Below are 14,946 nucleotides of genomic sequence, written 5' to 3'. Positions count from 1 at the left end.
ATATATATACATATATATATATACATATATATATATATAATACATATACATATATATATATACATATAATATATATATACATATATACATATATATATATATATATATATATATATATACATATATATATATATATATACATATATACATATATATATATATATATATACATATATACATATATATATATACATATATATATATATATATATATATATATACATATATACATATATATATACATATATATATATATATATATATATATATATATATATACATATATATACATATATATATACATATATATACATATATACATATATATACATATATATACATATATATACATATATATATACATATATATATACATATATATACATATATACATATACATATATATATATATATATATATATATATTGCAAAATTGAATCAACATTTATGTTTGAAGATCTAAAGATATGTAAAACTGTTTACACAACAAAAATACATACAACATAGAGAATCTGAAGAAAAATATCTATAAGTGTTGTAGATAAATAAGCAAAACAACACATAAAACAAGACTCTAAATGCTACACAAAATGACAGGACACTTGGAAATGATGCAAACATGTTCTAATTACTCAATAATCAAAGCAAAGAGAAAATGGTAAAGACTGGACTAAAATGGCTGGAGACAGAAGCAAAATAAATAGAGAAATAAAGAAAGAAATTAAAACAGGAGGTACATCAAAGATGAAAGAAGTGTATGACACACAATGAAAGCAGAGAACATGAGCAAACAATAACCATCTGTTCACCAAAGTGAGGACTGACAACATAGAAACTAACAACAAATGAGAAAAACCCTACCTGCATTACCGCAGAGTTAAGTTTGGAGGGAAGGAGGATAGTTCAATGCAAATAATACAATGATAAGAAGGAGAGGTTGGATGGTTTTAAGTGTTACAACATTGAAATTTAAATAAATTATCTTTCTTCTTTTTTTTTTTTTTTTGTTGATGTATTTTTTTTCAGTGAGTTGGGCAAGTATTTTGCATCTTACAAAACCTTTCTTTCAGTCATCGCGCTGAATGATACTTCAGAAACCTTCTCTCAGAGCTACTGACACTTTCTGGAAAGAAAATATTCAAAAATACACCAAAAACACAAGAAAATATGACTTCAACAACAATTATTAAACTCCTTATTTTGCATTGTTAAACAAGATGTATTCAAAGTGTAAAAATATAATATCGTTAACACTAAGAAAGACAACTATGGAAAACATTTAAAAACGAAGCCCATAAAGATACAATTTGGTGACACTATATAGAAGTATTAATAACAATGATTAAACAATTACTTTGAGAATTAAGTTCAGACTTCAATATATTCTAATTCCATACCATGGATACTAATACTGAGCTGAGAGTTATTAACTTATTAGTATCTGTGTATCAGTTTGAAAATAAAATCAGCTTTTTTTATTATTTGTTTTGGAGCAATCATTTGTTTAATATTCCTGTTTTTGTAGTAAATATCCTGTATCCTTACTATCTTAAAATACAATAGCTATCACTAGCATACAAGTATGACTTGCAGTATGAAACATGCTTTTGTTAATTGTTTAATGTGCCTTAGTGTTTATGAACAAAGAAATCCTCCGGCGCTTGAAGCACCAAAATATCCAGGATGTAACAGCTGGAAGGAGAGAGAGATGAGACTCATTTTAGCTGAGTCGACTGGAAGAATATCAAGTGTTCCATCAAACCTTGCCCAAGAATCCAATGCACTGCCCAGTGCAAGAAATGAAACGGTGGCCTCGTGGTCATGAGCTCGATACACTAACAACTAAGTCACATGCCTTACAACTCATATTATGGTAATACTTGTTAGAGGTTGTTGCAAAGACTGCATAATAATGTAGTTATTTTTAAGTTATATGCCATTATTCAACACTACTAAACCCAAAGTCCAACCATAAATCATTGTAAGAGATTGTTTTAATGCAAAAATGTCATTCACATCATTATTTTATCATCACAGATGATAAACAACGACAGGTTGTCCAGTATATTCTGTAACACTGACATACTGTCATCACTGTTATGCAAATGTTATCCAAGAACAAGCAATTTGTGAAATGAATATTTAGCTAATCTTACATTTGTCATTTGCATTTCAAACAAAATGACAATAATTTAATCTATAAAATATTTCTGGATCATATCCTACAAAAAACCTTTTTTCTTAATAATGACCATCTATGAAAAGATAGCCAAATATCAACATGAGAAATCATGATATTTACAAATATATTTTCAATACACACACACATACACTATATATATATATGTAAGGAAACTCATAAACAATACACTATTGATTGATTAATTTATTCATCTCTAAAATAATATAACCAACTCAATAATCAACTTTATGAAAAGATTAGTACCATCAAACATATCAGAACATAGCAGAAGAAATGATGCTTTCATAAGCTACAAGATTATTATTCACTGAAATTAGAAACGCATTTTGAAGTCTGACTGAAACAGATCCCAGTATTACAAAAAGACAAATATTCCAAGTAATCAGTTAAAATAGTAGGAATAGTGAAATATACTTCACCAGATAAATAAAGAGTGATGCACAGAATTTTGTACACAAACAAGTGAAGCAAGTGAGAAGAGATGACGTGAGAAAGAGTAAAGTAGCTACAGAGTCAGGGAGTAGAAACTGGAAATTAAGGAGAAGTGTGCATTTTTGTTGCAGGTTGGTGGGATGGGTTGATAGTCTGGGTCTTATGAGATATAGTATCCATAAACAACTGAGGATATCACATGCACAATAATTATATATAAATATATATATAAATACACACACACACACATATATATATATATATATATATATATATATATATATATATATATATATATATAAACTACGAATTTCTTGAAATTCTTCTAAACGATATTTGGATTTACTTGTTATACATGAAGAATTAACTTGGATGTTTATTCTACTTGCATTTATTGGGTTACGATTGTTGGATATAGTTAACCAAATTCATCTAATGCTGAGTGCTTTATAGATATCTGCCTGGATTTATTAATCCCTTTTACTTATTTTGCCTCACCGAGGCGATGACTACTGACCGAGACCTTTGGAAATGTGCTGTGCGTGAGAAGACCCGGCAAGCCAAGTAAGATCGTTGCCAGTGCCCCTGGACTGGTTCTTGTGTGGGTGGCACATGAGATGCACCATTTTGAGCGTGGCCGTTGCCAGTACCGCCTGACTGGCTCCCGTAAGATTTTCGAGCGAGATCGTTGCCAGTGCCCCTGGACTGGCTTGTGCGGGTGGCACATAAAAGACACCATTTCGAGCGTGGCCGTTTTCGTGCGGGTGACACGTAAAAGCACCCACTACACTCTCTGAGTGGTTGGCATTAGGAAGGGCATCCAGCTGTAGAAACTCTGCCAAATTAGATTGGAGCCTGGTGTTGCCATCCGGTTTCACCAGTCCTCAGTCAAATCGTCCAACCCATGCTAGCATGGAAAGCGGACGTTAAACGATGATGATGATGATGATGATTAATCGAAGTGTACAGTATTATATATCCATTAAGGCTGATCTTACCAAGCGGTTTCACACTAGGGGTTCAATGGAGTATTGGGTAACAATCCAATTATGTAACCTTACACTCTTTGGAGATGGCAGATATGTAATGAAATGTGGCAGTTGCCTTATTGCACACAAACAGGTGAAGCAAGTGAAAATAGATGATGTGAGAAAGAGTGAAGTAGCAACAGAGTCAGGGAGTAGAAACTGGAAATGGCAGTCGCCATATTTCATTTCATAACTGCCATCTCTGAAGGGCACAAGGTTACATAATTGGACTGTTACCTAACATTCCATTGAACCACTAGTGCAAAACCAATTGGTAAGATTGGCCATAACGGATATATAATACAGTACACTTTAATTAATATACCCACTCTACTGACAGATATACGAGTTATATACATTTTTTTCCAAACTTACAGCTTCTTAGATGGCTATATATATTATATATATATATATATATATATATATATATATATATATATATATATATATATATACATATACACACACACAAATATAGGTTTAGGAATATAAATAAGTGATAAGGAATTCAATATGCAAAATAGTGCATATATATATATATATATATATATATATATAAATGAAATATTCAAACACTGAGATTTGAAGTTAGATGTCACTACTGTTCATATCATCTGTGGATAAATTCAAAATTTGATATCACCAGTAGTAGCATTGGTGGAACGCAGTTATGATAGATTTAAGGAGCTATGAAATATCGTAATGATGCTTAATGAGCATCTACCTGCTAGAAATAAGAGCCAAGTCTTAAATAATCCACCGTATATATATATATATATATATATATATATATATATATATATATACACGCACACACACATATACAAGAGGCGTTCATTTAAGATTTTCCCCTGACCCACTTCTCAAGGACTGGAATAAACAAAACTTGGCATAATTATTAGTTCTTCTCTACATAGTCACCACCAATAGTGATACACTCCTCCCATCGCTTTATGCAGCTGTGAAGATCTCATCAGTAGAAATCAGTAGGCTGCATATGGAGCCAAGACTTTACCTCAGAAATAAGTTCATCGTCATCCAAAAAGTGCTTCCCCTTCAAAAGAGACTTCGTGGTTGGATAGAGATGGAAGTGAGATGGTGCGAAGTTGGGAGAGTAAGTGGGATGAGGAAGGATTTTATAGCCACAGGAGTGTGCTTTCATCTGAGCAACATGTGCATTGTGAACTGGGGTGTTGTCTTGGAGGAGGCAAACTTTTTGGGTCAGCAAGCCATGCCTCTCTGCTTTGATAGCATCCCACTATTTCTGCAGCAGGGAATAATATGCCCCATTAATTGTGGTGCCCTTTGCCAGAAAATCCATCATCACTACTCCACATTAGTCCCAAAAGACCGTGAGCATCACCTTGCCTGCTGAGAGTTGGCCACAAGCCTTCTTTGGAGGTGGTGAGTTATGCTTCCATTGCTTTGACTGGACTTTAGTCTCAGGATCATAGCGATGGACCCGTGTTTCATCTTGTGTAATAAGTCTGCTGAAAAAGTCCACCCCGTTTTCTTAGCACATTGCCAAAAGAACCTGGGAGCAATTGACTCGTCCCTGCTCCTGAAAAGGTGTGAGCATCCAGGGAATCCACCATGCAGACAACTTCTACATGTGCAAATGGTCATGAATGATTTTTTTCTATAGACCCTGCACTTAACTTCACTTCTTGGGCTAGTTGCTGAACGTCCAAAATGGCAGCTTCCACTTTATGGATGATGGTGCCATCATCAATGGCGGAATGTGATTGTCCAGGAATAGGAGCCATTTCCACCAATGTCCGATCACATTTGAACTGGCGATGCCAGTGCTTGACTATGTCGTATGATGGTGCATCGTCACCATAGACTTCTTTCAACTCGTCAAAAGTTTCTTTTGGTGTACAACCTTTCAAGTATAAGAACCTCATCACTGATCTGCATTCAACTGCCTCCATTATAACACCTTAGTCCATTTTAGCAGCCATAAAAGACAAAAGAATACTAGTGGAAAGTTGCAATTTATAATGTGAGATGTAGAGACATGTATGATTATACTTGTACAAGTTCTATTCTCTGCAATAACTGGAAGTGAGTCAGAGGAAGTCTTTATGAACACTCTTTGTATTTCTGTATTTATTAGCTATACAGCTAGATAACTAATTCAAAAGACTAGAAATTAATACATGCTACTCCATGTAATGAAGTATAGCACCTTGAGTTACTTATGTCACTTTGCAGCTAATATACCCAAACACACACATACACATATGTAAAATCATCATCATCACTTTTCCAGGTTGGCATGGGTTAGATAGGTCATTATGTTCCAAGTGATGCTCTTTCCTGTGTTTACTGCCCTCCTGGATTGACTAAAGACCACATCTCATTCAAACATTCTATTTTTGGTACAGTTTCTATCTGGATGTCCTTTACAGTGTACAGAAAGAATTTTAACATGATAAATGCACAAGATATTGTCATGACCCAGGCAAGAACAGAAGAGTCCTCTCCATCTTACATTGTCTTTGTGCATTGTTTGCATTGTTTTCTTTTACTCATGACTGGAGAGGAAGAGAACCAGATCAAAAGGGTGATTAAAGAGTAAGAGAGAACAAAGAATGACAAAACTCAAAGCAGACAAGAAGGAGAGTGAATATAATTTAAACAGTTGAATGTTACACATGCACACCCCTGTTTCTCTCCTATGAGAGTTCTTCAAGCTTCAAAGAAGTACTGTTAGTCATTCTTATATATATATATATATCATCATCATCATCGTTTAACGTCCGCTTTCCATGCTAGCATGGGTTGGACGATTTGACTGAGGACTGGTGAAACCGGATGGCAACACCAGGCTCCAATCTAATTTGGCAGAGTTTCTACAGCTGGATGCCCTTCCTAACGCCAACCACTCAGAGAGTGTAGTGGGTGCTTTTACGTGTCACCCGCACGAAAACGGCCACGCTTGAAATGGTGTCTTTTATGTGCCACCCGCACAAGCCAGTCCAGGGGCACTGGCAACGATCTCACTCGAAAATCCTACGGGAGCCAGTCAGGCGGTACTGGCAACGGCCACGCTCAAAATGGTGCATCTCATGTGCCACCCGCATAAGAGCCAGTCCAGGGGCACTGGCAACGATCTTACTTGGCTTGCCGGGTCTTCTCACGCACAGCACATTTCCAAAGGTCTCGGTCAGTAGTCATCGCCTCGGTGAGGCCCAATGTACGAAGGTCTTGCCTCACCACCTCAGCCCAGGTCTTCCTGGGCCTACCTCTTCCACGGGTTCCCTCAACTGTTAGGGTGTGGCACTTTTTCACGCAGCTATCCTCATCCATTCTCACCACATGTCCATAGCAGCGCAATCGTCTCTCTTGCACACCACAACTGATGCTTCTAATGTTCAGCTTTTCTCTCAAGATACTTACACTCTGACGGGTATTCACATTGACATTACACATCCAACGGAGCATACTGGCTTCATTCCTTGCGAGCTTACGTATGTCCTCAGCAGTTACAGCCCATGTTTCACTACCAAGTACCATGGCTGTTCGTACGCATGCGTCATACAGTTTGCCTTTTACTCTGAGTGAGAGTCCCTTTGTCGCCAGCAGGGGTAAGAGCTCTCTAAACTTTGCCCAGGCTATTCTTATTCTAGCAGCTACACTTTCAGCGCACCCACCCCCACTACTAACTTGGTCGCCCAGATAGCGGAAGCTATCGACTACCTCTAGTTTTTCACCCTGGAATGAGATAGAAGTTGTTTCCTGTTTGTTTACAGTCTTTATTGCACTTGAACATCTGCCACAAACAAAAACTAACTTGCTAGTTAACCTGCCTTTGATATTGCTGCACCTCTTATGTGTCCATAGCTTGCACCGGGTACATCTTATAGAGTTACTACCTACTCCTTTTCTACATACTGAGCAGGGCCATCTACCTGAAGGGGTTTGTGTTTTATCTACCTTCCTACTTATTAGGATTTTGGTTTTAGCTAGGTTGACTCTAAGGCCCTTCAATTCTAGACCTTGCTTCCACACCTGAAACTTCTCCTCTAGTTCTGATAGTGACTCCGCAATTAGGGCAAGGTCATCAGCATAGAGGAGCTCCCAGGGGCAACCTGTCTTGAACTCCTCTGTGATTGCCTGGAGGACTATGATAAATAAGAGGGGGCTGAGGACGGAACCTTGGTGGACCCCTACCTCTACCCGGAATTCATTGCTGTACTCATTTCCAACCCTCACCTTACTGGCAGCATCTCTGTACATGGCTCGCACAGCTCTCACTAACCATTCTTCTATCCCAAGTTTCCTCATTGACCACCAGATAAGGGATCGGGGGACCCTGTCAAAGGCTTTCTCCATGTCAACGAAAGCCAGGTACAGAGGTTTATCCTTAGCTAGGTATTTCTCCTGCAGCTGTCTCACTAGAAATAAGGCATCAGTAGTGCTTTTACCTGGCACGAACCCAAACTGCATCTCATCTAAATTGATTCGCTCCCTAATTAGTTGGGCTATGACCCTCTCTGTAACTTTCATAACCTGATCTAACAGCTTGATGCCTCTGTAATTATTTGTATCTAAAGCGTCACCTTTACCTTTGTAGCAGTTGACTATGATGCTGCTACACCAGTCATTGGGTATGACTCCTTCGTGTATCACCTGGTTCGTAATACGGGTGACTAGGCTATAGCCAACACTGCCAGATATTTTGAGCATCTCTGCAGTGATTCCTGATGGGCCGGGGGCTTTCCCGGTCTTCATACTCTTAATTGCTTTATCTACCCTGGTACTATCAACTCGGATAGCTGGTCCCTCTATTGGGTCGACATACGGCAGGCTCTCTTCCTCCCATTCATTCTCTTTATTAAGCAATCTATCATAGTGGCATCTCCAGACCTCTTTCTTTGCATCTTCATTTAGTGCAAGCGTACCATCATCCATGCGAACACATTTCTCTCCTACAACATCACTATTCTCTCTCCTACACTGTCTTGCAACACGAAATACCTCGAGTCCTTGGTCCTCACGGCGCAGAACATTGGTAAATCTTTTCTTATCTGCTTCCCCTCTGGCTAAATAAACCTGTCGCCTAGCCTCCCTTCTGGCACATTGGTACAATTCCCTGCTACCACCGTTCTTCCAGTCCTTCCAAGCCTGTTTCTTTTGTCTAATAGCCCTGTCTACCTCCTTGTTCCACCACCACGTTACTCTGGGTCGAGAGGGGACCTTACACCACCCACAAATCTGGTCGGTGGCTTTCATCAGGTTGTCCCACAGAAATCTCCAATTGTCTTCCACGTTGTATGATGCTATATCCCCTTCTATTTCGTTAAATGCTTCAAGTAACTTGTCTCTAAGTCTCTGTCCATTTGCAGGGTCTTTAAGCTTCCACACCCTTCTCCTCCAAGCCTGTCTAATTCTGGGCACCCATTTTGCCTTGATCCCAAAGTCGCTAACTACTAATCTATGTTGTGGGGTACATTCTTCGCCAGGGTAGGTTTTGGCATTTATAAGCCGCCCTCTTTCCCTATTTCTGGCGAGGATGTAGTCGATTTGGCTAGAGTGTCTGCCGGAGCAGTAGGTGACTAGGTGACTGGCAGGTTTCCTGAAGTTGGTATTGCAGACCATAAGATCAGTTGCATCACAGAACTCCAGCAGTCTAGTTCCCTCCTCGTTGCGGGAACCGAAGCCATAGCCTCCATGTATGCCATGGAAGCCTCCAGCACGACGTCCGACATGACCATTGAAGTCTCCAGCCACAAAGAGAAGGTCCCTGTCACTCGTCGACGAGGTAGTTTGCAAGAGGGTGTCATAGAATTGGTCTTTCAGACCATCTGGTAGCCCCGGTTGAGGTGCATAGGTTGAGATGACAGTAGCTAATCTATGATGAAGCACTAGTCTGATCTTAAGTACTCTGTCTATATATATATATATATTTGACAGGAAGGACAACAAAAGAAAGAAAGAGACCTCGATATTATGCAAATACAGGAATTTATCTGTAAAAATATGTGACACTTATTCAGTAGCCATGATAAAACTCCGAGTTTTGGATGCCAGGGTGGGAACCCATGCCAACATCTCTTCAGTTATCCGGCCAATTGAAAATTCCTGTTTTTAACGGTCATTTTTCACAGGAATTTTCAATTGGCCGGATAACTGAAGAGATGTTGGCGTGGGCTCCCACCCTGGCATCCGAAACTCGGAGTTTTATCATGGCTATTGAATAAGTGTCACATATTTTTACAGATATATATATATATATATATATATATATATATATATATATATATATACACACACACACACCATTCAGAACAGGGAAGCAGTTTAGATCTTCAAAGTGGGAGAAGACCCTATTAAATAGATGTGACGAATTATCTAGGTAAGAAAAGAAAAGGTTGATGCATTAAATCTTAGCAATTACTCATGATAGTTGTTTTATAAGTATTATGTTCTGTTGCATGAAGTTTCAACATCTACAAAATTTATTCCTATTTCTTCTAAATGATCATAAATCATTTTTATTATTATGATGAATAATGTTGTGGTACCTGAAACCACTCCTTAGTTGCATGATACAAACATCCTGTTTTAAAATGATCTCGATTAAAACCTTCCATCAATATATTTTAATTTATGTTCTATACACCAGCTTAATAATGGTTTCAAAATTTGGCACAAGGTCAGTAATTTCAAGGGAGGGAATAAGTCGATTACATCAACCCCAGAGCTCACCTGGTACCTATTTTATTGACCTGAAAGGATGAAAAGCAAAGTTGACCTCAGCAGTATTTGAACTCAGAATGCAAAATCAAATGAAATGCTGCTAAGCATTCTGTATGGCATGGCAATGGTTCTGCCAGTTTACAGCCTTACACCAGCTTAATAATGACCAACTTATTTTACTAAATTCTTCATCATTTTAAGAATAAATTGAGACAAAAGCAATGTATTTCAACACAAATATGATAACAAAAGGGTTAAATAGGTTTAAAATGATACTTTAAATTAATATCAAAAGTGACATTATACAAAATGGTTAATGTAATGTAAGCTTTAAGACATATAAGAGGGGATATCCAAAAGTAACTGGAAACATTCTCTGTGGAACAAGCCTGTTGTAGTTCAAGCTTCTGCAGCTAGAAGCCACTAGATGCAACCCTCAGGCATCAATCTGCTGACCGGTTGCTTCAAGACCAACCTCAGTCAGGAGCAACCATTGACTTCCCAAACAAATGAAAACATCATGAAAATTCATGAAATGGTCTTGGAGGACTGTCACCAAACAATTGATAAACTTGTTGATATGACTAGTGTGTGCTGGAGCTCCTGCCAACGAATCTGGAGTGATGAATAGTGAATGAAATGAGCTGCAGCAAAATTTGTGCCTCACTTGCTCACAAAAGATCAAAAGCTGTCACAATTGAATGCATGTCATGAACTGAAAGAACAGCTGAAAGTTGATCCGGACCATTTTTCAAAGGTCATCACTGGTGATGAAAGCTAGTGCTACAGAATTTGCAGATGAGGAAGGGGTAAAGAAATGAATCGATGGAGGCATTAAAAGACATCACATTGCAAGAGTTCAAACAGTGGAAAACATGTCTGGACTGATCCATTGCTTCAAATGGAAAATACTTTGAAAGCAGTAAAAGTATAAACATGTAAAACTAAGTGAATAAAATAATACTGCAAAATTCCGGTTTCTTTTGGGTACCCCCTCATATAATCAATTATAAACTATAAAAGGTAAGTAGGAGGATTGTATGTGTTTACTTTTCTCATTTATCTCATGTAAATGCATTCATACAGTAACTTCTACTTTAGAACTTCTGGAAAACTCATAGCTGAAATAATGATTACCAAATGAGAACTAGTGAACTCTCTCTCCTCCAAGCTGTAACATTACATGTTGTGCCTCACAAGGAAGTTTGCATCCATATGTACCTCTTCCAGACACAAAACCAAACTGCATCTCATCCCGGTCTACTCTGTTACAGATCAATTGTGTTTGTTCCACTTGTATGATTCTTCTTATATAATTTCTCCTCTCCAAAGCATCTCCTTTGCCCTAGTTACAATTTAATATGATATTGCTATGCTAGTCACGGAGTGTGACACTTTCTGGTATAACTTGATTAACTTTCTATGTGGCATCCTACCTCACCAGATATGAGACTTCTAAGATCATGTTTCACTTCTTTCCTTGTCTTTTGCTTCCAGAGATTTCTTTCACTTGAATTACTTGGCACTTTCTCACCCAAGTATCATCCCCCTATACCAGCTCAGTCTTCTCTTTTCCATACTACATTTGATTTCTCTTATATCTAGCGTTTTTCCTTGTACATTAGTGCTTCATCATTTCTGCCCTGTCTTCACACATCTTCTGAGTTTTATGCCTATGTTTTCCTTATCGTACAACATTACACTCTGTACATAAAAATCATACAATCTTTTCTTTGCTTGGAGAGGAACTCCCTTTGTTATCAGCAGAGATTATAAAAACCTGAACTTTTCCTACACTGTTATTACTCTGGCTACTATGCTTTCAGAAACCCCCACTTTCAATGCTAATTAGGTCACCTAGCTAACAGAACTTATCCTGAACTTTCAAAGAATTTATTTCATTGGTAGTCCTACTGCAACATAGCTCCCAATGAAGCACTTGGTAGAATCTGAAGTGTGTGTTATGTAGGGGCGATTTCTGAGAGGATAGGTCAGTCTACCCATACCCTCATACCTGTAACTATAATCTGATGGGTCAAAGATGAAGCACATGTGCTGACAAGAAGATTTAGTGTAAAACTGACAAGCTCTGACCAATCAGCTGACATGAAGTGCCATAGTGTCAGGGAAGTAGTGGGATGTATTACATAATATATGGATATGTGAAAATAGTTGTGGCAAGGCACTGGTCAGACAACCCAACAATAAGTGCAGAGGTTGTGGTGACTTGTTAGAGGCTAGATTCAGGGTGTGGATGTTTGTCAAGGATACGAATAAGAGCTAAAACTAATTGTTGTAAAGACTTTAGGCTTATAAAAGATATTTTTCTGCACCAGCAGCATCTTGCAGGAAGAGTGCAAGAGCCCAAAAATGTTGCAAAATCACTGAGGCTGATGCTGTTAAAGAGGGGAATGCGAGATATATGCTTTTGATGCAGAAGGAGTAGGGGGTGTTTCAAGGAATTCAGAGATCAGTAAAGGAAGAGGGTGTATTTAGAGGATCTGGGAAAGAGAGATTTTGAGTTCCCATCAAATCCTTGTTACTAATATTGAGGTGGGTGAGGTAAATGACAAGAACAAAATATGAATATAGGTTATAGCTGGACACTATAGACAGGTTGTCTAGGCTTTCGTAAATGTATATATCTGTATATGTGTATACATTTTGCTCTGTGTGTGTGTGTGTGTGTGTGTGTGTGTGTGTGTGTGTGTGTGTGTGTTTCTTTATCTCAACATCATGCAACAGTTGTAAACAAGCAGTAGCATCATAACCATCATACAAGCAGTGCTGTTCATTTCCAATTCTCTGTGAAAACATGTCTGGCCAGGGGGAAATATTACCTTGCTTTGAAGCAAGTGAGGGTTGGCAACAGGAAGAACATCCAGCCATAGATAATTCAGCCTCAGCAAATTCTGACAGACCCATGCAAGTATGAAAAAGTTTACATGTAAATGATGCTGATGATGATCTCACAAACACACACACACAGATAGATATTCTTTTTTTGGTACATTGGCTCACGAGACAGCTCTCATAAAGCTATAAATAATAGTATGTGAAAATTGGGTTCACAGGCCCTTTTGTATAGAAAATGTTCGAAGGTTGCTAGTGGAACGCGAACCCACATCTGTAGAGACGACAGCCTTCCAGCTTTCAATCCAAAAGGTTTTTCAACCCAATATTTACATTCTATTATTTTTTAGCTTTATGTGATGTGCTTCGAGTGCCAGTGTTTTCTCGAAAGTTTATAAAATTCTTCAACACCTTAATCAATAACATATTCACCTTTATTGGTCACAACTTCTCTTGCCAAGTCGACCCCAGCTGGATTTGAACTCAGACCATAAAGGGGCATAACTACCACAAAATATTTTATCCATCGATTTACGAATCCAATTCAAGATACTCTTCATTATTTTTTTTTTTCGTTCGATAAATGAACTTAAAACTTAAATATAATATGTTCACTCTCGCTTTTGTCAGACCCTACCCCCAAAATTAAACACATTTTAGATAATAAAACACTATAAAGTAGTGTGTTTTGTTTTTAAAAATGGAATCTTATTTTTAAAATTCTGATTTACAAAAATATACAGAGCCCGAGTAAGACGGAAGCAAGAGCTGGCAATGATATAAGCTATATAATCATCTTGTATGCTTGGGTTCATAAATACACATAACTATTATTAATATATTTAATAATCCAAAACGTTACATTTCTTTGTTTTTGGTGATTTCACAGGAAGCAAAGAATATGTTTGCAAAGATGACTAGATAAGAAATGGCAATATAAGGCAGCGAAAAACATTAAATAACTATTCAGATTCGTGAAAAGTTCGGAGTGTTCTCACATCAACACAAAAGAAAATATTCACTTATTGCTTTTGTTAGGGTAAAATTCATATTTATCACAAATGTGATAAACATTACAGTAGAACAAAATCAATATATTTATGAAAATAAGCTTTCGGTAGATAGATAGATAGATAGATAGATAGATGTACAATAAAATGTATACATATATGTGAAATTAAAAAGATGTTTTTCAATATACAATATCCTTACCTTAATAATTCACTTTTTATCGACTTGAGACGTGGCCGGTAACCTGTGAGACAAATAACGTACAGTCTTGATAACGCAAAATAAAAGTCAGAAGACTGATTGCAAGGGATTTTGGTTATTTGTTAAATCATTTTAATCTAATATAAATTTAAAACGTCGTCTAATGGGATGAAGGTTGTTGTTATAGTAACAAAAAATTACGAAGCACTTCCGGGGCGACCTTAAGATTTCAAATTTTTGAACTACACTGAGAGTTACATAAAAAACTTGGCTATGTACTTCCGAAAAAAGAATGCATTATTTCATTACACTAAATACGTATTTCAGATTTTTATTTGAAAACCATCCCAGATTCTATGATATAACAGTCTGAATAAGAAATTGTAAAGAAAAGAAAACAAAAAATATTTTTCAAACCTTAATAGTAATTTATTTCGAATGAGTTATTTTGTGCAATTTAATGTTTATATATATATATATATTATTATTATTATTATTATTAATTTGCCT

The 14,946-nt window shown here is 37.0% G+C and overlaps 1 protein-coding gene and 1 pseudogene across 3 annotated transcripts in view; both read right to left on the bottom strand.

The window, feature by feature from the left end:
- The window catches only part of LOC106870185 (GPI-anchor transamidase component GPAA1), a 42,480-nt gene extending 27,773 nt beyond the window's left edge, over positions 1 to 14,707 (bottom strand). Inside the window, exons 1-2 of one of the 3 annotated variants that reach the window (XM_089348982.1) lie at positions 14,437 to 14,707; positions 1,060 to 1,123 (exon numbers count right to left, since the gene is read on the bottom strand). In XM_089348982.1, the coding sequence (XP_089205108.1) occupies positions 1,060 to 1,074 (15 nt within the window). In that variant the 5' untranslated portion in view covers positions 1,075 to 1,123; positions 14,437 to 14,707. Of the gene's footprint in view, positions 1 to 861; positions 1,036 to 1,059; positions 1,124 to 14,436 lie in introns of those variants that run through there. The other 2 variants (XM_089348984.1, XM_089348983.1) reach the window with 2 other exon arrangements.
- LOC149136532 (protein GVQW3-like) lies at positions 5,000 to 5,748 on the bottom strand (annotated as a pseudogene).
- Positions 14,708 to 14,946: the final 239 nt, after the last annotated feature.

The sequence above is a fragment of the Octopus bimaculoides genome, chromosome 3 (assembly GCF_046866305.1).
Source record: "Octopus bimaculoides isolate indiv1 chromosome 3, ASM4686630v1, whole genome shotgun sequence".
NCBI classification, from domain to species: Eukaryota; Metazoa; Mollusca; class Cephalopoda; order Octopoda; family Octopodidae; genus Octopus; species Octopus bimaculoides.
Note: the sequence above shows the minus strand (reverse complement) of the source record. Positions and strands in the feature narration are given on the sequence as shown.